Source organism: Bacillus rossius, chromosome 16 (genome assembly GCF_032445375.1).
Source record: "Bacillus rossius redtenbacheri isolate Brsri chromosome 16, Brsri_v3, whole genome shotgun sequence".
NCBI classification, from domain to species: Eukaryota; Metazoa; Arthropoda; class Insecta; order Phasmatodea; family Bacillidae; genus Bacillus; species Bacillus rossius.
The window spans coordinates 36,163,324-36,180,145 of record NC_086343.1 but is presented as its reverse complement, the minus strand read 5'-3'; the positions used below and the strand labels follow the sequence as shown (position 1 = coordinate 36,180,145).

The following is a 16,822-nucleotide window of genomic DNA, read 5'->3' as shown; positions in this document are numbered from 1 at the left end:
TAGATGTTTTTTGTTGCAAGCGTAAGATTTATTCAGGAATAAAATGCAGAAGAAACCTCCACCAAGCAGAGAACACAAAAGAACAAAACTATCGAAAGCTATTAGAGCGCTTAGAAAAAGGAATAAAGAAAGATAACAGATTATTTTATTATAGCTTTTTTTAACATATATTTATTTTTCAGAGTTGCGTATGTACAACGCGATGGACGCGATGCGACAACAAAAAGATATGTAAAATTGTAAACATGTTTTCTTTTTCAGCAATGCGTGAACTATTCATAAACTATACTCAACATGTATCCGTATAATTACGTTTGATTTTTTTTTTATGACAGGCATCAATGTTAAAAAGTTTATTAAGCCATAATAGACTTTTTTTCAGAAAACTGAGTGTAGCAGAAAACACTCAACATAGTCTCACACAAAATCAGTTTACATGAATGCAGTTTTAAGAAGTAAGCTACGTAAATAAAATTTAAACATTATTTAATATCTGCTGGTAACGTTTCCAAAGTATCAGCTTCGCCTTCATTCACGAACAATATTCGTGAGCTTATTTATGTATTTTGCTGGCTATTCGTTGGTGACTGTTAGGACTGCAAAATTAGTAAATATTTTTCACCCTATCCTGAGTTAAATCTAAGTGTGCGCGGTTAGATGAGGACCTAGATGTGTCTCAGGCTTACGCCTTTACACTCAACTCATGCGGGGTATTAACCATGCACGTAAGGGCGCGTTGCCATTGACCTGTAGGATAGTCTCAACAATCCTTTACGGACTCGAAAAATGTCACCTGCTCATTGGCTACTTGACTTGTGACAACTGTTTGTTGTAATACCTGTGATTCATCGTTGATTTGGTTGAGGAGTTTTCAGTGATTCAGAGCCTCCCATTTAACTGTGGCCGAATTGAAGAAGCAGTACACATGTTACATGCTTGAATTCATAGCGAATGGAAACCACAAATATTTACTGATGTAGTGGTTGGTAAAAAAAAATATTATTCGTATCGCGTCCATCGCTTCGCGCCATGTTGGCTCCTATATTATATGGATTTACAAAATATAACGATTCATTTACGACACTTAAGATAGTGTGTGTAGGATTTTAAGAATTCACTTGAATTAATATTTAAGAACATATTTCAGGATAACTTGTGAAGACGCTCGTACAGACGGCACCGGTTGTGATGACTCATACACGAAGTGACATGTGAAACCTCAACATAACTCGAAAATCAATAAGTGTTACATTGAAATGTGTCCGCTTCAAATGTTCAGGAATTATAATTTTGAAATCAAGTCGAAATATTCCTGCAGTTAACATTAGGTATATTTTAATAGACATTGAAAGCGAATCATTAAGTAGCTTCAAAATCCAAATACCAGAATACAGATAGTCTGTAACAATACAGACCTCACCGACTAGATATGGTCCAGATTGTTAATAATAACACATTTGAAAAAACTGACTAGTTACTGAATATGTTGAAATTTTGTAAACCTGTTACTTTAGATGATTGGTGATGTAATAATGTCTCTTGGAAACTACATAAGATTTTAACTGCTTTTATTTCTCCATAAATTCGCAAATCACCATGGCGGCGATTTTACGATCACGATTTAGTTCTTAAATTTTAAATTAGTTTATTTGTTGAGAGCCTGGTACAATGTGTCTGGCCACTAAAGCGATCCGAGCCGCGTAGTGTATACTACTGCGAGGTTGCCGAAGTAGGCTCGGGTCGGGACGAATTTCGCTGTGAAGAAACAAATGTTTTTAATACATGGAAAATTATCCCAAGGCCTAAAATTTGTACAGTAGTAGAATGAACATTTCTTAGTAACACGTCAAAAGTTTAAGTACTGCCGCAAACCTTGTGCGTCACACCAAAAACGAGCAGTTAAGTCCAAAATGACAATTTTTTGCAACGATCCACAATAATGGATATTGCAAATGCAGTTTATGTAGTAGACCGTCAGTATGGAACCCAAAATAATCTAGAAACATTGCCCCATCTGAGGATAGTGATAAAAAGCACAAAGTTTAAACATGTTTCTATAAAATAGACCTTTTAAATCATTAAAGTTAACCAATTTACTTTCATTCAATTTTAAGGAAATATAAATACATTTTACATAAACTTAAAGAGCCCAACGTGGAAATCGCTAAAAGTAAACGTTATTGCATATTTATTCATCTTTAAATTGGTATATTTTTTAAGTGTCTCATACAATTAGTCTGACCACTAAAGCGATCCGAGCCGCATAGTGTATACTACTGCGAGGTTGTCGAAGTAGGCTCGAGTCGGGACGAATTTCGCTGTTAAGAAACAAAAATTTTTAATACATGGAAGATTATCCCAAAGCAAAAATTTTGTACAGTAATAGAATGAACATTTCTTAGTAACACGTCAAAAGTTTACCGATGAAACCTTGTGATCACACCAATAATGAGCAGTTGAGTCCTTAATGATAATTTCTACAATGATCCACAAAAATGTTTTGTAAATTTAATAACTTTAATACTTTTTTTAAGCCGGTTCTCATTATGGAACCAAATTAATATAAAAGAATGTCCTACATGGTAAATGTGATAAACACCTCAAAGTTTAAACGTCCTATTATTAAATTGGTAATTTTAATCATAAAAGGTAAGAAATATATATATTTTTTATAGAAATTTGACTACATGTTACATAAATATGTTGAGCGTAGCGTCAAAATCACTTCATAAATATTGTCTGTGTTTTTTTGTAAGGTTTAAATGTGTATATTTTGAGTGTCTGTATACAATAGTCTGACCACTGATGCATTTCAAGCTGCGTAGTGTGTGTGCAGCAGTGTTAAAGTCGCTCATGCTGGGACGTTTTTTGCTCCAGAAAACTAAGGTTTTTAATGTATAGTAATTCCATACTGAATTTTACTCTGAAAGAATAAAAGTTTCCTAACTGCAAGTGATTTTTGCTGCAAACGTAGATAAAAATCTTCCAGGATGCGATTTGCTTAGGTAAAAATATTAGTATGATCGACTCTTTAATTTCTAAATTATAAATAACCATAGAACTTCCCGGAAAGTTGTGATAAACTGACGATATTACGCGAGTAGCAGACCCGTACGTGACTACAGAGAAAGGCTATTTTCCTTGACCGTTAGGATTTCTGGGACGAACACCCTCTCACAGCTGGGGTCATAAAATACGGTCAAACTCTTGCAAAAACATCCACCACCGCTCTTTGCCACTAGCAATTCAACGAAGTAAGCTAGGCGCAGCACTCCAATGAATTAACTTAGAAAAAAAAATACTAAATATGTAATTATATCGATACATTTTACAACACAACTTATGTTTAATTTATTTTCTGGAAAACAATAATATTATCATACGAATTATGTTATAAAAGTGACAAAACTCAATAAGCACATTTACTGTGTATCGTTTTCTTCAATTGTTATGTAGTAAACTAATTTCATACAATTTAATATATATATTTTATAATATAGGCTACATTAAAATTTTGCACAGTTCTTATCTAAAATAATATAATGTATTAGAAATAAAAAATAATTATATTTTTTGTTATTAAAATAATTTTTAATAATAAAATTTTTGTAACAAAATACGAACACACATATATAAAACCAGAGGTCCTCTAGAATTTTGATTTACAAGTTCCAATCAGAAATTGTTTATTGTTAATTTTATTGTATCAAAAATCATTCATATAAGAAAAAAAGAATATGTATATCTCAATAGATGTAACATGAATACACCCTATCATATGCATTAAATATATTTTAAGTAATCCCTAAATAATACCAAGTTTATTGAGTGTCGCAGTACGCAGCGTGTTTCAAAGCCCGCCGGCCGTGAAAGATCAGTACGGCCGCAGTACACTGCAACGCTCGGGCAGCTTTAATGAGGCAACTAATTATGCTAGACTCATCTTAAAGCTAAAAGTATAATTTAAAAACATTTATTTAGACATTTTTTCGCATTGGGCTCTTCAAATCGGTGTAAATCGTATTTTTATCTGGGTGGCAAAAATAATAAAAAAAATATGTCGTGAATTAATCGCTTTATATCATATCTTAAATATTAAAAATTTAGATTTTTTCTAACATTATAGGGGGAGTTAAAAATTTCTAGATTATTTTGGTAAGTTTACGGACAGTCAAAATTAAATCTGTATAAATGGGTAGCATTTAAATGGACTGATGCAAGTTGCTGTCACCTAGGACTTGAATTCAAATTTTCGGTGATAACGCACAAGGTCTACAGCGGTAAGCTTTCGGTATGTTATTAAGCATAGTCAACTCTACCACAGTACAAAAATTCAGCTTTGGAAAAATTTTTCACAGGTTGTCTTGGTTTCCTGGAGTAACACGAAAATCTACGCGGGGAAGGACGGCTACCTGATCCGAGAATGAAGGATAGGGCGAGATGGGAAGCGAAGATAAGAGCTGGTTGGGTGTCCGTGTTGGAGAGAGAGAGAGAGAGAGAGAGAGAGAGAGAGAAAGGCGATATTGTGGAAGACCTTCAAAAGATTCCCGCTAGATGGCAGGCCTCAGAGCTGCAACATTCGACAACCTCCCCGCACGGAAGCTCTCTCGCCACTAACTTGCCAAATCTCACCCGTTAGCTTACATATGTGCTGGCTGGCCGTACAGTAGTAATAAACAGTGGCGTAGCGTGGGTGGGGCGGAGGGGGAGGCCCGCCCCAGGCGGCAGCCCGCAGGGGCGGGTCGCCGGTGAAGCGGGTTGAGATCTCATCTATGATTCATTCATTACATGTGTCAGACACACTATAATGTTCCATTTTTATCTACAATTTTGCGCACCAACTATTTTTTGATATTTATTTAAAAGAAAAACTGCGAAATCACTGACAGAGCTCTTTATAACATTTGTTTGTTTACATACGAACGGCAACATCGCATCACGCCGCGCCGCCCGGCGCGCGCGAGCCGAGTTGAGCGGCACTCATTATGTTAATTACTCATACAAAATCTTTTGTTTCACGCGTCGGCCCGTGTCGATGCCTCTCTTTCGCACTCATTGAATTTAGTACTACGCATTGTACTGTAAAGTTTGACCTTAACCCAGGGCAAACCAAACAACTTCCGCAAACCGGCACACAGTAAAACTCCTATATTGCCCCGTACCGCGAGCGCAGGTAAACCCAAAAAAATATTAAAACCCAAACTAATAGCAGGCTTAAAAAATACTAATAAGGTTGCGAACAGTGAGAGGAGGCAGCAAGTTAAAAAGACGCAAAATATATATGACAACATTTAAAAAAAATATATATATATCATAAAATCGTTTCATCACAAATCGACGCATTTATCATAAAATACATACCCTATTACTACTTATAAAAATATAGCTATATAATAATACTAAAAATTACTTTAACAATTTCCCCAAAAAATTATAATTTGATCATATATTTCGGAGCTCCGAAAATTAAATATAATTACCAAAAAGGCATTAAAAATATATAAGAACATATTAATACAAATACAAATACAAATATAGATACGCACCGGGCGTATCACCGCTGTAAATATCAATTACCATAGGCGAAACCTAGCAAAAAATTGACACACCTTAACATGCAAATAAACATACCTAAAATTTAGCAAATTACAAATTATGGGTTTACAAGCATTCTCAGTTAAGTCATTTTTTAACGGTCGACGCTTTTTTTCTTCTAGGTCTGGCAGGGATTGGGTGAAACACGCTGAACGTAACGTTTCAGTTTTATTAGTTGTTCGCTCAGGGACTTCAACGAAAGGCGGTACCCGAAAACTAACCAAAGAGTGGTTCTACAAACCATTATCTAACGGCGAAAAGGTTCTCCGAACATGGATGGTGTACTCGCCTTTGAAGCAATCCTTGTATTGTTTTTCTTGCAAGCTGTTTGGCAATTCCGGCTCTAACTTAGCATCTGAAGAAGGATTCAACAAATGGTGGAAGCTAAATCCATGAAAATAGCCTGGGCCATGAACAGAGCTTCTTGAAATGGAAGGAGTTGGAAGTTCGCCTGAACTGTAAAGCAACCATCGATCAGAAACAACAAGAAGTTTTCGAAAGTGTGGAGAAGAAGTGGAGGGATGTACTGTACCGGTTGCTGAATATTATCCAGTTCTTAGCCAAACAGAATCTGGCCTTCAGAGGACATCGAGAAGACATTCGAGGAGATGATAGTGACAATCGCGGGAACTTTCTGGAGTTAGTGCACCTCCTAGCTAAATACGACCCTCTTCTAATGGAACACCTGACAAAGATAAAGCTGGGAGCAAGAGTCTCAGTTACGTATCTATCTCCAGAAACCCAGAATGAATTTATAAACTTACTGGGACAGCAAGTTCGATCCACCATCATCCGTCGTATTCAAGAAGCTAAATATTATTGCGTAATCTTCGACAGTACACCAGACATCTCCCACAATGACCAAATGAGCCAAGTTCTGCGATACGTACATATCGAAGGAGAAAAAGTCGCCGTGGTAGAATCTTTCATTGACTTCTTCGAACCAAAAGGAAAAAATGCAGAAGATCTCAGCAACGATATAATCGCGAAGATAACATCAGACGGACTGGACATACAGAATCTGAGAGGACAGGCTTATGACAATGCTGCCACAATGTCTGGGATCCACAATGGAGTTCAAGCCCGGATTAAAGCACTGAATCCGAAAGCTATATTCGTTGCATGCACAAACCACTCACTAAACTTGGCTGGGGTACACGCTGCTTCTGAATCAGTGGATTCCGTGACGTTTTTTGGAACTCTGGAGAAGCTGTTTGCCTTCTTTTCCGCATCAACTGTTCGATGGAACGCTTTGGTTGCCGTCACAGGTCAAGCAGTAAAACGAGTCACTGAAACGCGCTGGAGCGCTAGACATGTAGCTGTCAAGATACTTAAAAATAAGTTTGAGGTAGTTCTTGAGGTACTGAAACAATTAACAGATTCATCTCAAACTTCCGAAACAAGATCGGGAGCCAGTCTTCTCCTGACAGCCATGCAGTCATTTAACTTCCTAACTTTTCTTGGATTTTGGGCTGCAGTGCTACCTGATGTAGATGACGCACAGATTTACCTGCAGCAACGAGGACTAAGTGCGGATAAGTGTGCTCAGAAACTCTGCGCTTGAAAACCCTCTTAGTGCAAAGTAGAGACCGTTTCGTGCAAGAAGCAATTGACTTTGCTAAGGCTCTCTGCGAAAAACTCGGATTCGAACTCAAAACGAGAAGAATTCGCAGGAAAAAACGCATGCATGGCGATGAATCTTCTGAAGATGCAGCTTTGTCTCACTAACAGGAAATCCGTCGAGAGATTATCGCATCATTTGACAAGATCATTCTAGAAATGACGACTCGATTCCAGCAAATTCAAGAAATATCGGACAGTTCGGATTTTTGATGCCAGCGAAACTTTTGGACAACAAGTTCGAGTGTGATCTTTCCCATGTATTAGAAGACATCGACAAGGACGAGTTTCAGATGGAGCGGAAGCGTCTTCAGTAGTTTGTTGTTGTTGCCTGTTCTGAATGAGAGGAAGATATAAGTGGTAAAGGACCACTGGTGCTCCTCCAGTTCATTCAAAAACTGAATCTCGGAATTTCGGTTCCAAATATAGTCATCTTGATTCGTATATATTTGACTTTGGCGATTAGTGTTGCAAGTTGTGAGAGAAGATTTTCGAAGTTGAAGCTAATAAAAAATCACCTCAGATCTACTATGAGCTCCGCTAGACTATCAAACTTGAATATATTGTCGATTGAACAAGAATTGGCTGCTAATATTGATTTTGACAAAGTTATTTCTGACTTCGCTGCTCATAAGGCCCGTAGAATCCGCTTGTAAAACCGCTCATCCTATTTTAACTTCAATAAAAGGTACCTCATTGCATGTGAAATTTAATTTTAATTAAGCACCTATGGAATGGGGGCGGCAAAATGGGTCTCCCGCCCCAGGCGCCAAGATGGCACGCTACGCCACTGGTAATAAACAAGCATTTATAAAACACTTATGCTCATTTCCAACAAATTCTGACGAATGACTGTTTTTTGTCCTGCACCAATCCCCTTAAGTTTGAAGCAACATATTGCAATACTCAATTTGCAAAAAATGCGCTTAATTTTACATTTTCTAATCAAATTCGCAATGGGGCTGACATTAACTTTAATATATATCCAATTCTAAACTTCGACACAACTCAATTCAATAGAAATGTATTTATTACTTCAAATATGTAATTATATTATTTCATGTTAAAGTAATTGTTATTCTATTCCGATTAAACTCAGATTATTAATATATATATATATATATATATATATATATATATATATTTGCTTGCCCCTCTTCCTCATTATCAATGTTACTTGCTTTTCTTCTTTTCCTCCATATCTCGTTCGCAGCTTTCGTGTGTTTATTTCGTTTCCGTGGACGAGAAGCCCGAGGTTTGCCCATCAATATTAGCATTTTAAAAAAACTCTATGAGCAAGTTTAATACATAAAGCTAAAATAGTATTTATTTCCACAAAGTTCACTTCACTTTACGTCTTCCAGCCGATGCTCACTCAGCCAGTTGAATCTTGGAAAGTGTCATTGTTTGTGTGACTATTCTTCAAGGTCAAAGACCAGCCTACTGCTGCCCGAGGGGGGCAGACAGTTCCGCGCGCCATGGGTGTCAGCGGGTGGTCGGGTGCGTGCAACACAGGCTCAACTACTGTACAGTCCAAGAGAAGAGTGTTGAAGACAACTGACTTATAACAAATTCAGTGTTGCAAAACGGGATGTTTTTTGGGAGCTGCAAATTACTAAGAAATTCGAAACAGATTTTATTTCACAGATTAAGTTTCAAACTACCGATTAAAAAAATCTGAAAATTTTCCGATGAGAGATAAATAATAATTTTTACCAAAATATTTGCGCTTATTTAAGCATCACTTAAGACTACAACAGACATTCGGCAACTTGCTTTATCGCTTTCATAATATGTTATTTTGTTGTGCAGATGGTACAGATCACATCAAATACAATTTAGTAGGGAAAAAAAGATAGTCAATTAAAGTATACGGTACACAAAAACCCTAAATTATCAACTTAGAAGTGAAATATATTGAAAATTATGGTTCTTAAACAAAAACCGACTACAGTTTTAAAGTATCCATGAACAACACTTTTACATATAAAAATAAAAACATCTGTGAAATATGGCCTTAAGTCTAGTGACTCTAGCTGTTGCACTAAGGCAGGGTACTTTAAACTTGTTTGAAGTCTAGTGACTCTAGCTGTTGCTCGAAGGCAGGAAACTTTAAACTTGTTTGCAGTCTAGTGACTCTAGATGTTGCACGAATGCAGGAAACTTTAAACTTGTTTGAAGTCTACTGACTCTAGCTGTTGCACGAAGGCAGGAAACTTTAAACTTGTTTGAAGTCTAGTGACTCTAGCTGTAGCACGACGGCAGGACACTTTAAACTTGTTTGAAGTCTAGTGACTCTAGTTGTAGCACGAAGGCAGGACACTTTAAACTTGTTTAAAGTCTAGTGACTCTAGATGTTGCACGAAGGCAGACACTTTAAACTTGTTTGAAGTCTAGTGACTCTAGTTGTTGTACGAAGGCAGGACACTTTAAACTGGTTTGAAGTCTAGTGACTCTAGTTTTAGCACGAAGGCAGGATACCTTAAACTTTTTAGAATTCTTTTGACTCTAGTTGTAGCACGATGGCAGGTACTTTAAAACATTTTTGAAGATTAGTAACACTAGTTTGTTGCACGAAGGCAGGAAACTTTAAACCTGTTTGAAGTCTAGTAACACTAGTTTGTTGCACGAAGGCAGTGTGAAGTTTAGTGACTCTAGTTGTAGCACGAAGGCGGCGGTCTCCGTAGGTACGGGGACTCGCTGTACTACGCGCTGGCGCACCAGCTGGGGCGCGCGCGCGTGGGCTCACCCGACCACAAGCAGGACACCACCATCCTGCGCGCGCAGGTCCTGCAGAGACTGCGCGAGGACACGCCGCGCTACCGCGAGCTGCTGCTGCGCTCCGCCGAGGCGCGCGAGCCGCGCTACTCGGGGCTGCCCTCGGCGGAGGCCCGCCTGGCGCGCTACCTCGCCGACCTGGACAAGTTCCGCTTCCAGCCGGGCGACGAGGTGCTGCAGGCGGCCGCCGACGTGCTCGCCGTCGACGTGCACGTGCTGGACGAGGCGGGCCGCGAGCAGGAGTCCTTCCGCAGCGGCGCTCCCGGCGGCGCCAAGGACCTGGTGCGCGTGCGCAGGACCTCCCAGGCCGGCGGCTGCCACTTCGACAGCGTGGACCTGGCGACACCTCCCTCTTCATGAGCCCGCCAGCTGAAGCATCTGCCGACACTCTCATTGATTCACTCTTCATACAAATAAACTTTCGTGCCATAAAACAACCAATTTAATAAAATAAAAGTAATATGCGAAATCATCTTTTATATTGTAAGTAATACCTTTATACTTTTTTTTCTATCTCGAAGAAGCTGATTTTCCCCTACGAACCACCAACTGAAACTCACATCTCTCTTATCAGACAACACTTAAATGAATACACTCTTTATACAAATAAACTTCGATGCCATAAAATAACCAATATAATAAAATAAAAGTACTATGCGAAATCATCTTTTATATTGTAAGTAACACCTTTATACTTTTTTTTCTATCTCAAATAAGCTGAATCTCCCCTACGAGTTCTTAAAATTAAATGGCAAATTAGGCGTTTAAAGATATCCTTAGCTTGGGTTTCAAACAATTGGAATTCCTTATACCTAGTTTCGATGTATTGTGATGTTAATTCTAACGACCTCTTTTAGTCTCTGTGATAAACACACCCTAATATAAACTAGAAATTTAAAATTTCCATGCGTATGGACATAGTATGTCCGTGGACAACCTGCACTTTTTTTTTTTTGTTCAGAAAACACAAATTTCAAAATTTAAGAAATAATTCTTCCAATTGTCCTGCACTAAACAAACAATCATTGTGTGTTTCGTTTTTTTTTTTACTTTCCCGCTTCGCATGGTAAAACACTCGGATCATTATTTGGATAAACTTTTTGCTACAAATTTAAAAATATTTTAAATACACATATCTGCCTTAGAAAAAAAAATACAATTTTCAATGTTACAGAAAACATTTAAATATAAGACATAAATAATAGTGCACTTCTGTTTCACTACACATAGTGCAAATGGGATTAAAAGTGAACACATGGTAGAAAATTAGAAATTAGATATTAAATTTTTACTGACGTGTTTATAAGAAGCTATAAACTTTGCTATTATTAAAACAAAACATTATATTAGTAAACTCATTAGTAGTATAGATTGGTTCCTCCGGAAACAGGCTTCAGGCTGTGGAGCCGGGAGCCGGTGTCCACCATCTTGGATTGTGACGTCACGGCGGCCATCTTGGATGGTTGTGACTTTGACCTTTGACCTTGACCTTGAATTTGATCCTCAATAATCGCCCAAATCCACCAAAATTGAGCAAAATTTGCCCAAAATTCCTCAAAAATCGCCAAAATTTCCATTTCTGTGGAAAAAAAGTTCCGCCAAAAAATCTCAAAAAATTCCACAAATTAAAAATTTCTCTTTTCGAGGGAAAAATTCCCGTTTTTAGTCCTTAACAATCCCAGCGGCTGAAAATTCCTAAAACTGGCTTAAGCATCCTTAACTCAAGCCTCAGTTAGGCCATTACTAGGAATAAGGATAACATGACCGCCATCTTGGATTATGTCGTCACCGTTGCAATTTTCGTTATGGTCGCCATCTTTAACTTTTTTATTTATTATCCGATTTTAATAAAAAAATTAAAATTAATAAAAAAAAAATCAAATAATAAAAATTTAATAAAAATATTTAAAAAGCATACTTTGTCGACACGGAGCTCGGAGTCCTCGGTTCGAACCCGACGAGTGCAAAAAAATAAAAATGACGACCGATCCTTCCCTCGTGGTGGGTGCTGGCAGACTGACTCCAACCACTTTTTATCATCATCTAGTATGACGTCATGTCCGCCATCTTGTCGTCGATGCTGGAAGCCATCATCAATGTATCGTCTGCGAGAGTGCGCTGACGCCATGTTAGTTTAATTCTTACCCGCTAGAGTGCAGTAATCATTTATTACTGTGACACCCGCTATCTTGTCATTTGGCCGCCATCTTGAAAATCCGCGATTATTTAGCTAGAAATTCGGGAAAAGTTCCAAAATTCATTAAATAAATCACTCATTAATTTACATATTGATTCGATCGATTCCCGTCCTCGGTTCGATTCTCGATCGTTGCAATAATGTTTAATCTTAAATAAAAAAAATAATAATTTCCATAAATAATGTTCAACATTCGTAAAGAGACTCTAAATCCTCTACGACCACCATCCAATCAGACATCAAGACCACCATATTGGAAATGGGTAATTTTAATGCAAGAGATCCGGGAAAAAGTTCAAAATTCGTTAAATAAATTTCCGATCAATATACTGATTAATTAGATCGACTAAGGTCCTTGGTACGATCTAGGATGATGCAAAACAAATTAAATATAACACAGTGGCGTAGGGTGGGTGGGGCGGAGGGGGCGGCCCGCCCCAGGCGGCAGCCCGCAGGGGCGGGTCGCCGGTGAAGCGGGTTGAGATCTCATCTATGATTCATTCATTACATGTGTCAGACACACTATAATGTTCCATTTTTATCTACAATTTTGCGCACCAACTATTTTTTGATATTTATTTAAAAGAAAAACTGCGAAATCACTGACAGAGCTCTTTATAACATTTGTTTGTTTACATACGAACGGCAACATCGCATCACGCCGCGCCGCCCGGCGCGCGCGAGCCGAGTTGAGCGGCACTCATTATGTTAATTACTCATACAAAATCTTTTGTTTCACGCGTCGGCCCGTGTCGATGCCTTTCTTTCGCACTCATTGAATTTAGTACTACGCATTGTACTGTAAAGTTTGACCTTAACCCAGGGCAAACCAAACAACTTCCGCAAACCGGCACACAGTAAAACTCCTATATTGCCCCGTACCGCGAGCGCAGGTAAACCCAAAAAAATATTAAAACCCAAACTAATAGCAGGCTTAAAAAATACTAATAAGGTTGCGAACAGTGAGAGGAGGCAGCAAGTTAAAAAGACGCAAAATTTATATGACAACATTTAATAAATATATATATATATCATAAAATAGTTTCATCACAAATCGACGCATTTATCATAAAATACATACCCTATTACTACTTATAAAAATATAGCTATATAATAATACTAAAAATTACTTTAACAATTTCCCCAAAAAATTATAATTTGATCATATATTTCGGAGCTACGAAAATTAAATATAATTACCAAAAAGGCATTAAAAATATATAAGAACATATTAATACAAATACAAATACAAATATAGATACGCACCGGGCGTATCACCGCTGTAAATATCAATTAACATAGGCGAAACCTAGCAAAAAATTGACACACCTTAACATGCAAATAAACATACCTAAAATTTAGCAAATTACAAATTATGGGTTTACAAGCATTCTCAGTTAAGTCATTTTCTAACGGTCGACGCTTTTTTTCTTCTAGGTCTGGCAGGGATTGGGTGAAACACGCTGAACGTAACGTTTCAGTTTTATTAGTTGTTCGCTCAGGGACTTCAACGAAAGGCGGTACCCGAAAACTAACCAAAGAGTGGTTCTACAAACCATTATCTAACGGCGAAAAGGTTCTCCGAACATGGATGGTGTACTCGCCTTTGAAGCAATCCTTGTATTGTTTTTCTTGCAAGCTGTTTGGCAATTCCGGCTCTAACTTAGCATCTGAAGGAGGATTCAACAAATGGTGGAAGCTAAATCCAAGAATAGGAGACCATGAAAATAGCCTGGGCCATGAACAGAGCTTCTTGAAATGGAAGGAGTTGGAAGTTCGCCTGAACTGTAAAGCAATTATCGATCAGAAACAACAAGAAGTTTTCGAAAGTGTGGAGAAGAAGTGGAGGGATGTACTGTACCGGTTGCTGAATATTATCCAGTTCTTAGCCAAACAGAATCTGGCCTTCAGAGGACATCGAGAAGACATTCGAGGAGATGATAGTGTCAATCGCGGGAACTTTCTGGAGTTAGTGCACCTCCTAGCTAAATACGACCCTCTTCTAATGGAACACCTGACAAAGATAAAGCTGGGAGCAAGAGTCTCAGTTTCGTATCTATCTCCAGAAACCCAGAATGAATTTATAAACTTACTGGGACAGCAAGTTCGATCCACCATCATCCGTCGTATTCAAGAAGCTAAATATTATTGCGTAATCTTCGACAGTACACCAGACATCTCCCACAAAGACCAAATGAGCCAAGTTCTGCGATACGTACATATCGAAGGAGAAAAAGTCGCCGTGGTAGAATCTTTCATTGACTTCTTCGAACCAAAAGGAAAAAATGCAGAAAATCTCAGCAACGATATAATCGCGAAGATAACATCAGACGGACTGGACATACAGAATCTGAGAGGACAGGCTTATGACAATGCTGCCACAATGTCAGGGATCCACAATGGAGTTCAAGCCCGGATTAAAGCACTGAATCCGAAAGCTATATTCGTTGCATGCACAAACCACTCACTAAACTTGGCTGGGGTACACGCTGCTTCTGAATCAGTGGATTCCGTGACGTTTTTTGGAACTCTGGAGAAGCTGTTTGCCTTCTTTTCCGCATCAACTGTTCGATGGAACGCTTTGGTTGCCGTCACAGGTCAAGCAGTAAAACGAGTCACTGAAACGCGCTGGAGCGCTAGACATGTAGCTGTCAAGATGCTTAAAAATAAGTTTGAGGTAGTTCTTGAGGTACTGAAACAATTAACAGATTCATCTCAAACTTCCGAAACAAGATCGGGAGCCAGTCTTCTCCTGACAGCCATGCAGTCATTTAACTTCCTAACTTTTCTTGGATTTTGGGCTGCAGTGCTACCTGATGTAGATGACGCACAGATTTACCTGCAGCAACGAGGACTAAGTGCGGATAAGTGTGCTCAGAAACTCTGCGCTTGAAAACCCTCTTAGTGCAAAGTAGAGACCGTTTCGTGCAAGAAGCAATTGACTTTGCTAAGGCTCTCTGCGAAAAACTCGGATTCGAACTCAAAACGAGAAGAATTCGCAGGAAAAAACGCATGCATGGCGATGAATCTTCTGAAGATGCAGCTTTGTCTCACTAACAGGAAATCCGTCGAGAGATTATCGCATCATTCGACAAGATCATTCAAGAAATGACGACTCGATTCCAGCAAATTCAAGAAATATCGGACAGTTCGGATTTTTGATGCCAGCGAAACTTTTGGACAACAAGTTCGAGTGTGATCTTTCCCATGTATTAGAAGACATCGACAAGGACGAGTTTCAGATGGAGCCGAAGCGTCTTCAGTAGTTTGTTGTTGTTGCCTGTTCTGAATCAGAAGAAGATATAAGTGGTAAAGGACCACTGGTGCTCCTCCAGTTCATTCAAAAACTGAATCTCGGAATTTCGGTTCCAAATATAGTCATCTTGATTCGTATATATTTGACTTTGGCGATTAGTGTTGCAAGTTGTGAGAGAAGATTTTCGAAGTTGAAGCTAATAAAAAATCACCTCAGATCTACTATGAGCTCCGCTAGACTATCAAACTTGGCTATATTGTCGATTGAACAAGAATTGGCTGCTAATATTGATTTTGACAAAGTTATTTCTGACTTCGCTGCTCATAAGGCCCGTAGAATCCGCTTGTAAAACCGCTCATCCTATTTTAACTTCAATAAAAGGTACCTCATTGCATGTGAAATTTAATTTAAATAAGCACCTATGGAATGGGGGCGGCAAAATGGGTCTCCCGCCTTAGGCGCCAAGATGGCACGCTACGCCACTGATATAACATCAATTTAACATAATAGTAATAGGTTCGAGGAATTAAACACCGCAAGTTCTTTTACAAACATAATATTTATTACATAATTTCTATTCTACTACAGGATCACTTACGAAAGCCAGCAATCTTATAATCATTTAGTTCCGCAGCGGTGTGAAATGACTATTTCTTAGCTCCAATCGGTTTGTACTAGACAGAGTCCAGCCAGAACCTTTACAGACATAGTCCACCTCTTCTTGACAGAGATTCTGGATACCGTTTTTAACAGTTTGCTTCACATCGTTAGAACTGTAAATTACTGCAGCCGATGTCTTGAATGCACACTTCTTCACTTTGTCATCGAACGGATATGGCTTTCCATATATACAGCCCAACCACAAGTTATATTTCAAAGGTCCGTTTGTTGCAACATCATCAGTAAGCTGATTGATTATGTTCTGTCTTATATCGTCAAGAAAATTACATATGTCTTTCATCTCACTAAGTGTATTTAGATAATAGTAGTCCTTCAATGTTCTACGACATGCAGACTGCACCAAGTAGAAGCCAATATCGTTCACTTGTAATGCTCCGAACACAGTCTTAGGTTTAGTTCCATGTTCAGACGTCATAACAATCGGTTGCTGGGAATCTGTTTTTTTGGTTGTACGCTTTCGTGTCTCCAATCTAAAGGAAGGAGTCGAATTGTTGGCAGGTAGTTCAGCAGTAGGAGCACAGACTCCACCTTTACATTTTTTCGTATGATGTCGCAAACTGTCAATTCGAGTAAACCATTTAAGGCACTCATCACATCGAAACTTCATGCGAGAAGGATTCTTCGTGCATTTGCTCCGCTCATGTCTTCGTGCATCATGGGAAAATGCGAACGACGTATCACAGTAGCTGCATGGA

The 16,822-nt window shown here is 38.5% G+C and overlaps 1 protein-coding gene across 2 annotated transcripts in view; it reads left to right on the top strand.

Annotated features, from left to right (window-relative positions):
• Positions 1-10,467, top strand: part of LOC134540012 (uncharacterized) — a 58,069-nt gene extending 47,602 nt beyond the window's left edge. The window contains exon 8 of one of the 2 annotated variants that reach the window (XM_063382435.1): positions 9,903-10,467. In XM_063382435.1, coding sequence (XP_063238505.1) covers positions 9,903-10,353 — 451 coding nt within the window. In that variant the 3' untranslated portion in view covers positions 10,354-10,467. The remainder of the gene's footprint in view (positions 1-9,902) is intronic. The other variant, XM_063382436.1, reaches the window with a different exon arrangement.
• The last annotated feature ends 6,355 nt before the right edge of the window (positions 10,468-16,822 follow it).